The 14093-nt window shown below is 39.2% G+C and overlaps 1 protein-coding gene across 1 annotated transcript; it reads left to right on the top strand.

Moving 5' to 3' along the window:
- LOC145901811 (sushi, von Willebrand factor type A, EGF and pentraxin domain-containing protein 1-like) lies at positions 1-7330 on the top strand. Its single transcript, XM_082989611.1, has 16 exons — positions 1-99; positions 229-315; positions 550-756; positions 997-1191; positions 1311-1547; positions 1823-2026; positions 2578-2826; positions 2945-3137; positions 4286-4394; positions 4632-4689; positions 5148-5234; positions 5409-5612; positions 5908-6114; positions 6234-6461; positions 6838-7018; positions 7318-7330. The coding sequence occupies exons 2-16, from the start codon at positions 249-251 to the stop codon at positions 7328-7330; spliced, it is 2439 nt and encodes an 812-aa protein (XP_082845737.1). The 5' UTR covers positions 1-99; positions 229-248.
- The last annotated feature ends 6763 nt before the right edge of the window (positions 7331-14093 follow it).

The following is a 14093-nucleotide window of genomic DNA, read 5'->3' as shown; positions in this document are numbered from 1 at the left end:
CGCAGCCTCCACATAGACCATGCAAACAACGCAACCTTACAGCGAAAGCTTATGTAAAATTCAAAGTGGATCCTAAGAAGTGTTCAGGCGTCCTTTTCGGTAAGGAACTATAGGAACATAATTAGTTTCATATTCTTTGTGCAATGATAACAAGGGTCGTAACGCAAAAAAGAGGTTACAGTTACCACACTGCATTTGAAAAACTTTGCAATTTTATTTGCTTTGCAGGCAGTTTACAACAAGGCAAAATGAAACTATTGTTGGTTTCTTTGGCGTTAGCGAGTGTTGTCGTCTTCGCATGTGGAGACATACAAAGTAAGACTATTTTTCTTAAATTAAAAAAAACTTTTGCAAGCGGTATGATTCAAATCTTCAAGAAAAGAGTTTGTCCGACACTTAGCCAAGATTAAACATTATCAAGTTTGGTCCTTCGGTTAACAATGAAATATTTTACCCCCAAAATACCAAATCTAGTCGTCAAACAATCTTAAACTAAATTTAAATCTTGCATTTCGACCACATTTTAATTTTATCGTTTTTGTTGAACAGTTGCCCCAACCATAGCGCCAACTCCCACCTGTAAAAACCCGGAAGTACCAGAAAACGGTCTGCTTGTTCCGGAAGGCAAAACCGAATGGCAAGCCTACGAACTTATCACATACGATTGCATGGAAGGATACGAACTGAATGGTGTCGGTCTAAGATTTTGTCAATCTGATGGTGATATTTTTGGTGACGTGCCAAAATGTGTCAGAGGTAAGTTAAATTTGTGATTATACATGATTTGTTGATTTCTTTCTTAGTGAAATGTTGATTAATATAGTATTAAATAGTCGTTTTCCACCTGCCCGTAATATATATATCCTTATCACAAAATTCATTACGGCAATATTTATCAAAAAATTGTCATTGAATAAACAAGGCTGAATAATTCATGTGTCCTTCTATAATTTCAATTTTAAGTTGTTAAACATTTGTCACAACATTTGTCATCAGTTACGGTCAGAACTTCAACTTGCAAAAACCCAGAAGTGCCAGAGAACGGTCTGCTTGTTCCGGAAGGCAAGACCGAATGGCAAGCCGAAGAACCGATCACATACGATTGCGTAGAAGGATATGTACTTGTTGGTGTCGGACAGAGAGTTTGTCTACGGGGTGGTGGAATTTTCGGCAGCGTGCCAACATGTGTAGGTAAGATAGCTCGCACAATATTTCCTCGTGTAAATTATCTCACTAACAGAAGCGTCGTGTTTTAATTCTTTAAAATCTTACATCTAATTGTTTAAATTTTACTTATTCATTATAAGCAGCTTTCACGACAACCACCACTACCACCACAGCGTTGCCATCTTCAGTCAGAAAGCCCACTTGCAAAAACCCAGAAGTGCCAGAAAACGGTCTGCTTTTACCAGTGGGCAAGACCGAATGGCAAGGCTACGAATTAATCACATACGATTGTATGGAAGGATTTGAATTGGATGATGTCGGTTTAAGATTCTGCAAGCCGAATGGTGAAATTTGTGGTGACGTGCCAAAATGTGTCAGAGGTAAGGTAAATCTCGTGATTACTTATCTTGACAAAATGTCCTTTTCTTCTTCCCATTACCGGTGTCACCTCGCAGAGTAATCTTGATTAATATTGTATGAAAATAGAGTTGTTTTCTACATGTCCGAAATTTATATACCTTTGTTGCAAAAATCATTACCCCAATATTCATTAAAAAATTACCAATGCAGTGAATATAAACAAGACTGGGTGATTCATGCGTCCCTTACAGCGATTATTAAAATTTTTAATTGCCAACATTTTTCACCAAAATAGTGCCATCAATTGCGGTCAGAACTCCAACTTGCAAAAACCCAGAAGTGCCAGAGAACGGCCTGCTTGTTCCAGAAGGCAAGACCGAATGGCAAGCCGAAGAACCGATCACATACGATTGCATGGAAGGATATGAAATTGTTGGTGACAGACAGAGGCGCTGTTTGCCGAATGGTCGAATTTTTGGTAGAGTGCCAACATGTGTAGGTAAGATAGCTCGTGTGGTCGTACATGCTTGTTGATGGCTGTCATTAACCGAGGGTTTTCCTGGGAGCAAGGCAACTTCAGATCGCCTGAAATAGTTGGATGGTTTTAAATTTTTTATCGACTGTAGTTATAGCATCAAGTACAAACACCCCTGCACCTGCTTTGATTATTCGTTTCTCAAGTTCTTAACTAAACAACGTAGATCTCTTGTCCTCTTGCGCAATCTGTAAGCAAAATTGTCTGTTTGTTTTTCTTGTCCCAAAGTGCGTTCATAAACCACATTCTTTCTGTGGAATATTGGACGAGAGATCGAAGTATTACCCAAGAATCCATAGACTTATACACATGGTTTTATTAAGTACTGTTTGTGTTTGTAAACGTGGATCGAATAACATCAACATTTCTATTGAATATTTTTCTAAACCTCAAATGCATGTTGGTTTCCTACAACGTTTTCTTAAGTGCATTGCTGCACTAACAGAAACGTCGTGTTTAGATTCTTTAAAATCTTATAACTGATTGTTTAAATTTTAACTTTTTATTTTAAACAGCTGTCACAACCACCGCCACTACCACCACCACGGCCACCACAGCGTTGCCATCTACAATCAAAACGCCCACTTGTATAAACCCAGAAGTGCCAGAAAACGGTCTGCTTTTACCTGTGGGCAAGACCGAATGGCATGGAAACGAACTCATCACATACGAATGCATGGAAGGATTTGAATTGGATGGTGTCGGTCTAAGATTCTGTCAGCCTGATGGTGAAATTTTTGGTGAAGTGCCAAAATGCGTAATAGGTAAGTTAAATCTTGAATGCATGTTGGTTTAGTGCATCCAAACCGTATCTTTGCACACGCTTGCAATCATGCAAATCACATCCATCTTCTCCCATTAACCAAGCACAAAATGCAAAAGGAACACCAAACGGCCAGAAATGCAAACCTCCTCCACCAGCGAACGGCCACATCTTGCCACGTAACCAGGCCGAGTTCGAGTTCGGTGTTATATTCATGGTCGAATGCAACGAAGGTTACGAAGTGAATGGAATTCCAAGGAACATGTGCGTCAATTCCGGCACGCTGGCCATCGATATGGCCACCTGCGAACCGTAAGTGACGTCACAATCGCAGCGCGAATATGCCTAAACCTTGCTTAAAATCAGACGGTCACTGTCCCGAGTAACAGCGCAATATCAAGACTTGTAAAACTAATGAAACAAGGCTTTAATTAATAAATGTTTCACGCAGAACATTGGTTTCCATTTATGTGAATTTGTCATTACCACTAACATATTATTTGTGGGTCACTTTGGTCTTGGCTTAGATTCAAAGTACAGCATCATTTTTAACGTTACAAAAAACTTTAAAATCTTTGTGCTTTATCTGTGAAATTTATTCGTAGCAGAATCACCTCATAAAGAAGAAACGACAAAGAATTGCAAAGTTTTCTGTATTTCATTTACCTTGTATCCGAACTGCGTTCCCATCTAAAAAGATACCATACTATGTATTACCGAAAAATCAATTGGTATATACGAATGATTTTATTTGTGGGTATTTGTGATTGTGGGAAAAGCGATTTTATTCAAGATTATGAAAAACTCCAACAAGTAATGTTTTTCCACATATATTGTGATTGAAACCGAATATTTGAACAACACGAAGTTAAGCAGTATCATAAAAATAGAAAGCAAAATTTACGCTAATAATCCTCATGTTCCGCGTTTGAGTTTCTATACTAGGTGAACGATTTTCACCCTTCCTGCCCACAATAAAATATTAACTGCATTCTGATGTACCTGCACTCGTGTTTTACAATCATTTGGTAATTGAGCGTTGCGAGTGGTCCACGGTGGCAGGCAAAAAGTATTTCAGGGAAGTGAGGCCAGGTAAGGAGTTCCACGCAATTCGTACCGAAAGAAATACAAGTAAAAAGTTTGCGAAACGCAGAAATTAATCTGGTTCTGAGGATTACGGAGACTTTACAATAAACAAGTATACCTTAAAGACATGGCATTGTCTCAGTACAGCTGTGTAAAAAAGTATTTTTCGCGGGGGCCACTGAGCCAGCCAAAAAGTATTTTAAACTGGTGAAGTGTTGGCAAGGTAGGAAGATAATGGTCTGCGTAATTTTGACCGTAAGCGATCTGGGTCATTGAAGAAAACGTTAAAGAAGCTCTGAAACTGGTTCAGATCGGTTGATTGCGAATACTCGCTGGCCAGCTGAAGACTACATAACAAACACGTACACTTTTAGGTTGTCTCGTACAAGTGGAATAACCCAACGTAACCAGAAGAAAACAAAACTGCGTTTCGTAGGCGAAATGTCGGTTTTTAACTGCGACCTGAGTGTTATCAAAATACAAGTTGTTAAGCACGCTTATGGTCGTTGCTGTTACGCGAGGCGGTCAGTTTCAAGCCAAAGAATCTTACAAGCTTATATTCAAAAGTTCTGACCAAAACACCAAAATTGAGGTCGGCCGCTTCAATGCGTGGAGTTGACTTCAGTAGTGAGATTCGGCCGATTCGCACCGGTTCGTGCGAACATGTTTTGGAACTTAATAACCTATATGCGAACGGGTTGTTGACAACCGTATGTGTAGGTCTATGTTTCACTTCGAGCACTGAAATCCCCCGGTTACTATGACACGCAGCCAGGGGGTGAACCGGATGCTAAAATATTTGAATCCAACCACAATTTAATATATCATAAATACTATCGCACATGACTCATTAAACGGTTCGATTTCAATTTTAAGGCGCCTTTAAAATTTTTGATGGTCTAAGCGGTGGTTAAGTCGTAATGCCTTCGGCTGTATTGGAAATGAATGCAGATCAGTTCGCACGAAAGGCTTCGGGCGCGCTTATATCGCTGTGATTTCAATAAATGCAAATCGTGGACATACATAAGAACATGGCATCCACGTTACAACCATGCCAAACAGCGCAACCTTTCAGTGAAAGTTTATGTAAAAGTTATAGTGGATCACAAAAAGTGGCCAAGCGTCCTTTTCGGCAAGGAACTATAGGGACGTAATTAGTTTCATATTCTTTAGTTGCATATAGGTTATGGTTGCCACACTGCACATGAACAAATTTCAATTTTATTTGCTTTGCAGGCAGTTTACAACAAGGCAAAATGAAACTATTGTTGGTTATTTTGGCATTAGCAAGTGTTGTCATCTTCACATGTGGAAACATACAAAGTAAGACTTTCTTTCTTGAACAGAAACAAACTTTTGCAAGCGTAGTTATTTTCTTACCTTCTTCCGCTACTTAAGCCAAACTTACAATACCACATCTAGTCGTTAAATATTCTCAAACTGAATTTAAATCTTTCATTTTGGTCTTCTTTTAATTTTAATATTTTTGTTGAACAGTTGACCCACAAGCGCCAACTCCCACTTGTAAAAACCCAGAAGTGCCAAAACACGGTCTGCTTGTCCCGGAAGGCAAGACCGAATGGCAAGCCGACGAACTTATCAGATACGATTGCATAAAAGGATACAAACTAAATGGTGTCGGTCTAAGATTCTGTCAATCTGATGGTGATATTTTTGGTGACGTGCCAAAATGTGTTAGAGGTAAGTTAAATGTTGTGATTAATACATGGTTGTTGATTTCTTTTTAAAATCTCCCTATCCTCTCCCCACTAACGGTGCTGTAATCTCGCAGTGTCTAATCTTAATTCATATACTATAAAAATAGAGTCGTTTTCCACCTGTCCGTAATTTATATATGCCTTAAATCCATTACAAAAATTATTACCCCAATATTCAATAAAAAATTAATGTAGTGAATATAAATTAGACTGGATGATTCATGCGTCCCATATAGCGCTTATTTCAATTTTTAATTGTTAAACATTTGTCACCACAGTAGTGCCATCAGTTACGGTTGGAAGTCCAACTTGCAAAAACCCAAGAGTGCCAGAGAACGGTCTGCTTGTTCCTGAAGGCAAGACCGAATGGCAAGCTAAAGAACCGATCACATACGATTGCATGGAAGGATTTAAACTTGTCAGTGCCGGGCGGAGGCTCTGTTTGCCGAATGGTCGAATTTTCGGCAGCGTGCCAACATGTGTAGGTAAGATAGCTCGCACAACGTTTCCTTATGTAAATTGTCCCACTAACAGAAGCGTCGTGTTTTGATTCTTTAAAATCTTATATCTGATTGTTTGAATTTTAACTTTTCATTTTAAACAGCTGTCACAACAACCACCACAGCGTTGCCATCTACAGTCAAAACGCCCACTTGTATAAACCCAGAAGTACCAGTAAACGGTCTGCTTGTTCCGGAAGGCAAGACCGAATGGCAAGGCACTGAACTTATCACATACGGTTGCATGGAAGGATACAAACTCGATGGTTTCGGTCTAAGATTCTGTCAAGCAGATGGTCAAATTTTTGGTGACGTGCCATCATGTGTCATAGGTAAGTGAAATCTTGTGATTATACAAGTTGGTTTAGTGCAGTGATTCCCAACCTATTTGTGGTTGCGTACCACTTGGAGGTAAAACAATTTCGACACGTATCACTAAGTTGAGTGTTACAAAGTAACCTAGGGGATGAAGTAATGAACATTGTGAAATCACTTACGACTTTATAAATTCGAACTATAACCACTAATTACGAAAAGGCGCTCGCGTACCATCTGGAATGCCGTCGCGTACCACTAGTGGTACGCATACTACCGGTTGAGAAATACTGGTTTAGAGCATTCAAATCGTATATTTGCACACGCTTGCAATCATGCAAATTACAACCATCTTCTTCCAATAACCAACGGTGCATTAAATTTTATGCAAAGACCCGAAATGCAAACCTCCTCCACCAGCAAACGGCTACATCTTGCCACGTGGCAAAACCGAGTTCAAGCCCGGTGTTTTATTCGTGGTCGAATGCAACGAAGGTTACGAAGTAGATGGACTACCAAAGAACATGTGCGTCGCTCCCGACAAGCTGGCCCTCGAAATGGCCACCTGCAAACCGTAAGTGACGTCACAATCGCAGTGCGAATAAGCCAAAATTGTCCATACGTTGCTCAAAATTAGACGGTCACGGTACCGAGTAACAGCGCAATATCACTGCTTGTCAAACTAATGAAAGAAGGCTTTAATTAATAAATGTTAAACAATGGTTTCCATTTATATCAATTTGTCGTTACCGCTACCGTCTTCTTTTGGGGTAACTTTGGTCTTGGATTATATTAAAAGTTAAATCATCATTTTTTATGTCACAAAAATTTTTAAAATCTTTGAATTTAACCTGTGAAATTTATTCGTTGCAGAATCACCTCATAAAGAAGAAACAAAGAATTGCAAAGTTTTCTGAATTTCATTTATTATGTGTTCGAACTGCGTTCCCAAGGATACCATACTATGTATTACTAAAAGGTCCATTGGTATATACGCATGATTTTATTTGTGGGAATTTGTGATTGTGGGAAAAGCGATTTTTATTCAAGATTATGAAAAACTCCAACACGAAGCTGTTTTTAAGTTGAGCAGTATCATAAAAATAGAAAGCAAAATTTACGCTAATAATCCTGATGTTCCGCGTTTGAATTTTTGTACTAAGTGAATAAAATTCCACCCTTCCTGTCCACAATAAAATACTATCTGCATTCTGATGTACCTGCACTGTGTTTTACAATCATTTGGTAACAGAGCGTTTTGCGAGTAGATCACGGTGCCAGGCAAAAAGTTTTTCCAACAGAGTCAGCCACGCTATTGCTGTGGTTGATTTGCATCAAAGCAACCATTTAAAAATCCAAGTCATTTTTCTTTCATTTTGAATTTGTACAGCGTTGGTAATCTTAGTTTGTTTAGAATAAAATGACAAGTACTTGCCACCAAGACAGGTAAGGCCGAAGCGGGGCGAGAAAAACGTGATGAAAACCCATTATTTTTTGTTTATTCTTTAAATTTAGATTAAATTTAGCTTAAAGCAGCATGGAAACGTTTATTTTCTCAAGCTAAAATCAGTCAGCTGTCTTGCTCAAGACAAATACATTCCGTTAAACTAAAGAAACAACACATAAAGAGTTCAATGCATATATTTTAATAAAATAGTAAAACTTTTACGAGCTAAATCAATCGTTTTACTACCTCGGCCTACAGGCAAAACGCAATGTATCATTTTGATCAAATACGAACACGTGGTTTATCTTTGGTTCAAATCTGGCCGTGACAATGGCATAGACCTTGAATCGTCACGGGTCATGTAAAAATAAACAATCAACCGAACCAATTAGGCGGGAAATTGAATTGATTTGTTTTAAAATGAGGTTCCCTAGTTGTGGCAGAATCCAGCCCTCGATTGGGAATTGTCTTAAAAGTCAATTTGAACAAGAAACTGAGGTCTATCAATAAAGGCGAAATCGAATATTATATTCTTTGTAATAAATCTGTCTCTCCTATCAATCTGAAACATTTTTGTTTCCATCAGTTTAATTACGTTAAAAGCAGCTTCTTTTTGAGACCAATAACGCTGTCATTCATATCAGGGTTTCTTAAAGTCTATGCCACCCTTCGTGTATAATTTAGGGAGCTCTTTAAAAATGTTTTATTGGCTTGTTTTTAATTTGTCTTCTTTTATGCATGAGCAGGGGGTCCACAGATCAATGGGCATTACTATAAAGGGTAACACGAAACATAAAAGGTTGAGAACCACTGGGTTATATCGTATGAACTACTTACGCTAGATTAACAGTTACTAAAATAGAAACAAGCTGATTTCGCAGAAGTAACGACATTTACTGCTGCATATAACCACCAATTACGATATGTCTTTTTTCGCAGGTGCATGATCTTTTTCTCAAAACAAGTCTTTTTCTTGGCACAGTGCACAGTGCACAAGGTTACAAAACACAACTTTTACACAACTACAGCATGCCTTAAAGTGTGTGGCCGGGTTTAAACCGCTAAACACGACCTTTATTTTCAGTGTCGTGAAGTACACGTGACGCACAAGAACCACAGTTCGTTTGCTATTTGCGTGTAGGTGTTTGTGTCTATCGGCAACACACGTGAAAAGCACACGCTAATTTTTTTGTCACATCGTGATTTTGAAAAACGTGCCAGAATAATGCTCGGGCGTTGCCATCACGCTTTACAAAATCGAAACTCGTTTTGGTGGGAAACCGACCACGAAAGTTTAAAATAAGTTCTCACGTTTCGCGTAGTGGTCTAAGATGAATAAAATGTACAGTACGACATCTTGATGTATTCTGACGTTGCTGAGGCAATTCTGCTTTGTGGTAAGTTTATTATTTAGGTCCCTTTGAATGAGGTTTATGTTCCCTTTATTTAATAGTAAATTGCATTTCTCTTTTTGGTTTTCAATTAAAAATACTGATGTCCTGTTTTCATTTTACGAACCTGTAAATGCGCAAAACCAAATGAATGTCCTGTGCAATATAAACTTGTTGTGTTAAGCCTGGCAAAAACGAAAGGACCAAATGGACAAATGTGTATTGATATCAATAGGGGATGAGCGGTTAAGGAAAACATTGGTTTGCGACAACAAAACGACGAAACGATTCCCTAACGGTGTAAGTGCACATTGGTTACACGTCTAAAATGTACAATAACGTCTCAGGTGCCGTACATTTAAAATGCGATTTAAGGTTATACTTTAAAATCGTTTATCGCCGAAAACTTTGTGATACCCCCAAACGAAATACGTGGTCAATATTTTGTAAACGTATCGCACATTATCGCATTCAAGTGTCCAATTTCAATTTTCATCCGTGCGCTAAAGGTCACTGCTTATGATTTTGATGTTCTAAATATGGTGCGAGGTGGATTGCCCTCAGGCTGCGCTTGGCAACAAAAGAGAACATTTTGCACGAAAGGCACCGAACAAGCGGTGTACCGTGCTGGCTTAAGGCGCTGCTCCCGCGTTAATAAACGAAAAACGGCCAGAAATCGCGCCATTGACTGTTGGTCGCCACACCACGTCCTACAATGTAACTATTTAGCAGAGGGATTTAGAACAGTTAAAGTGTATCGGGCACATGAGGTTATTACACTATGGTACTGTGAGAACATATTCGTAACCGCGATATTAGAGAGTTTTGCAATGACCACAAAATTGCGTGAATCAAGAAAGAGGGTATACATCAGTTGCTAGAAGGCGTTGCGATGTAACAGCTTTGTTCTGAAGTTATTTGCTTTGCAGGCAGTTTACAGCAGGGCAAAATGAAATTGTTGTTAGGCTTTTTGGCATTGACAAGTATTGCCACCATCGCTTACGGTCAAACACGAAGTAAGACTCTCTGTCTTTTCTTCCACTGAGTAACGAATTATAGTTACTGTATGCAAATCGAAAATAAACCACTACTAAATATGGATTGATAACCAATTGACAAATTTATTAAATCTATGCATCTGGAGAGAATTAAATCAAAAATCCCTTCTTCTAACGTATAACCCACAACCTTTTATGTTACAGCATTCTGTCCTCGTCCACGCATCATACCCCACGCAACGTACAGACTACCAACCCAAGTCAACCTTTACACTTACCCCGTCGGCCAAATACTAAACATTACCTGCAACCAGGGATTTCGCAACGTTGGCGCTGGTTCTTTGAGATGCCGTGGCTTCTTCTGGCGTCCTGTCGGCATTCAAGCGGTCTGGCCAAGGTGTATTTGTAAGTGTAATATTGTACAAGGATAATTGCATCCCAATCGTTGTGTGTTTTTCCCTTCTCTGTACGACCGGCCTGGATTAAAACGGACAGCACCGCATTTCGGTTCAATAACTCGCCGGATATACGTAATACAAGTAAACTGTTTCCGGATTTTAATTGCGGTTTCAAATTCGATGGCATCATCAAAACGCCTTTAAACAGATTGAAATAAGGAGCATTAACGATCTTCGTTGCTTTTGCAATCCTGGGTACTTCCTTTACCGACGAACGTGTGTATAGGTAAGAAACAAAATCGTCGGAATGGTTAAGTGGCAGCAATAATTACATAGGCGTTAATTAGTGAAAACAGGTGCTAAGTGTTTTAGGCTAAACGTGTCAATAGCTTTTCGTATATATCGACTTAACAGTGTCGGAAGAATTTGTTGGATACTCTATGGCGATCTTCAAAAAGCATGGATTTCATTCCAACGTAATTGATTGCCTGCAAACTTGCAAATCAAAAAACATGTTTCAGTACAACCAGTGCTGAAAGTAAGCCGGAACGCCCAAATTTGTTTTTTCCTTGGTAAATTGGCAAGAATTTTGTTCGTTCTGGCAAGAATTTAGTTTTAGTTTCAACCCTAAACGCAGCATCGTAAAACACTTTTCACTACATGACGGAAAATTGCGTACCAGCGCGTGCTTTAGGATCAGTCTCGCTCTAAGCAAATTCCGCTGGAAAAGGCAACTTGACCTGCGGCAATCCGCACGAGAACGCCCCACTTGCTTTCTTAAACATACAGATCCGGTCGGAGATAATAAGAAAACCTGGTATTAGGAAGGATGTAACAGGCAAAATTATGGTCATATGCCCCTCGTGGGTTACGGACGTCAGAACTCTATTTCGAGTATTTCACGCGGCACGTTTACATTAAAATTGATTAGAGTTATACACCGTTTTTCTTAACGTTATCTGGACTAGCTTGTTCCTATGGGATTATATATAATGTAGTTTGAATCCCACCGGCTCCATTCAGTTATTTGCAAGGTAATGTTTGTGTCTGAAGGAAAAATCAACAAAACTCACCCAACTTTTACTTTGAAAATCCCTTTAACGTGACTTAATTGTTATCTGACTGAAAAAAGTCAGTGATCCATGCTATACCAGAGGTGGGAGAATGGATGAACGTGCTTGTGTGTCGCATGCATCGAATAAACACTCCCAATTTCACCTAGATCGCCCCAGGTGTAATACGTAAACGCTCTGTTCGCAGACCGGCCCGTGGAGGTACCGGTAAGAGCCACTTGCGCCCTGTCGGTGGTTGCCAACCTGAGGACTCTGCCGCCGGGGAAAACAGTTTGGTCGGCTGGAGAACGAATCGCTTTTTCCTGTGCCGGGAACTTTGTGTTGAGTGGAGTGAGGACAGCCCAATGTACAGCATCCGGGACTTTCTCCTCCTTGATTCCTGCCTGCATCCGTAAGTTGGATTGCCTGTTGGTCAGTCAAGTCACACGATTTTGTGCATCATTGGTGAGAGTCCAAGTGGCCTTGAGTCCCCTTCGCCAAAAAACAGATTCTTGAAAGTAAAAATGTCGTCACACGATCACTGGCGAAGATTCTTTGAATATAAAAATATGTATGAATAATACAAGATGACAATTTGCATACAAGCTAAGTAGGTTCTCTAAAAGTTAAACCAATATGATAGTTTCCGTCGTTGTGAATTTAGTTTTTTCGCCGTTTTTCTAAACTTCCTGTTTCTCAAAGGATTTGTTCCTCAAAGTTAGTCGAGGAAATTTAGGTGTGAAGTTCTGTGTGCTTAAAGGTGCAGTTAAAGCCTACCATAAAGCAGTTAAAGCCTACCATAAAGTACCAATTTAGAAAAAAAGTTTTTTTAAAGAAAAAAAAAGAAAAAAAAATTTTTCAAACAAAGGGCATTTTAACTACAAAGCAACGTCCAACGAAAACAATTTCTACAAAAACTTTTAAAATTAACCTATTCTCATTTCAGTTTGGTTTGTCACAAACTATGTAAAAAGCCACACTTGCATAAATTCTACCCAATGCCGTTACATTGCCTATTGGTGTAACCTCTTGGAACGTGGGTGGTGTTGTGACATTCCAGTGTGCCTCTGGGTATAACATGCAAGGTGTAGGAAGCTCAACCTGCCTGGCGAATGGGGTTTTTACTTCACACAACACCATATGCGAAGGTACAGTATTACTATCGAGTAACGATAAAATAGATCGTCGAGAACGATAAAAAAACAATTATCGTCTCGAAGGTTTTGCGCCACTACTATTCTGCGAGAAAAACCCCTTAACCGCTGACATTTTAACGCCTTTTTCAAATGCGCATGTATCGCGCTATAGTGCCCCTAGCGACCTAATTTTTTTTCCAACGGGTAGCTTGAACGCAGTAGTTTTTTTAAAAAATAAAAAAAACATACCTTTCTATTTGATTTTTTTATTTAAGCAATTGTATCTGATTCGACAGCATGAAAGTGACTCTTGATCGATCACCACCGCCACAAGCTTTGCTTAATCATTAAAACGTCAAACCTGCAGCAAAACCGGGCCATCAAGTTTTCTGAGTTATTTACAATTTCACAACAGTAAGGAACATACCTCAAAATAAATTTCGAGTTTAACGTAACGTCAAGTGACAGTCACCAATTGGATAAAAGAACCTTGTTTATTAATGTGGTACATGTTGTTTCAAAAACAAGTCGGGCACCGATCTGTGAGAGGTTTTTACTTTTGTGAGCTGCATGCAGATGGCCATTTTTTCCCCTATAAGTTCTTATCAGTGCAGCTTGATGTGACTTTGTACGATCTTGACGGGCAAACGGCCAGATTAAGACTTTCACTTTGTGGTGACCATACAATCACATCTGTGTGCAGCTTACAAAATACGTATTATTGCCAACACCCGACTCGGCTACAATTGCAGATACAACACCCGACTCGGCTACAATTGCAGATACAACACCCGAATCGGCTACAATTAAAGATACAACACCCGAATCGGCTACAATTGAAGATACAACACCCGAATCGGCTACAATTGCAGATACAACACCCGAATCGGCTACAATTGAAGATACAACACCCGAATCGGCTACAATTGAAGATACAACACCCGAATCGGCTACAACTGCAGGTACAACACCAAAAAAACCTTTATAGTTTTGATGAAGACTAAGACTTAACTTATGAATATCTAGGTTCTGTAACTGCTATATTTATTGCATCTACAAACACAACAGGTACAATTTTGTTGATTGTCCATTTTATCTCTGATTTGCTTTTTCATGTTACATTTAGACTCCATAGCCACATTTGCCTCACCTGGAGTTAAATTCAGTTGTTTTAATATGCTGTAAAATGGTTTTAAAGGTACTTCAACTTCGACAGGGACCAGTCCA

Source organism: Ascidia mentula, chromosome 5 (assembly GCF_947561715.1).
Source record: "Ascidia mentula chromosome 5, kaAscMent1.1, whole genome shotgun sequence".
In the NCBI taxonomy this organism is placed as follows: Eukaryota; Metazoa; Chordata; class Ascidiacea; order Phlebobranchia; family Ascidiidae; genus Ascidia; species Ascidia mentula.
Note: the sequence above shows the minus strand (reverse complement) of the source record. Positions and strands in the feature narration are given on the sequence as shown.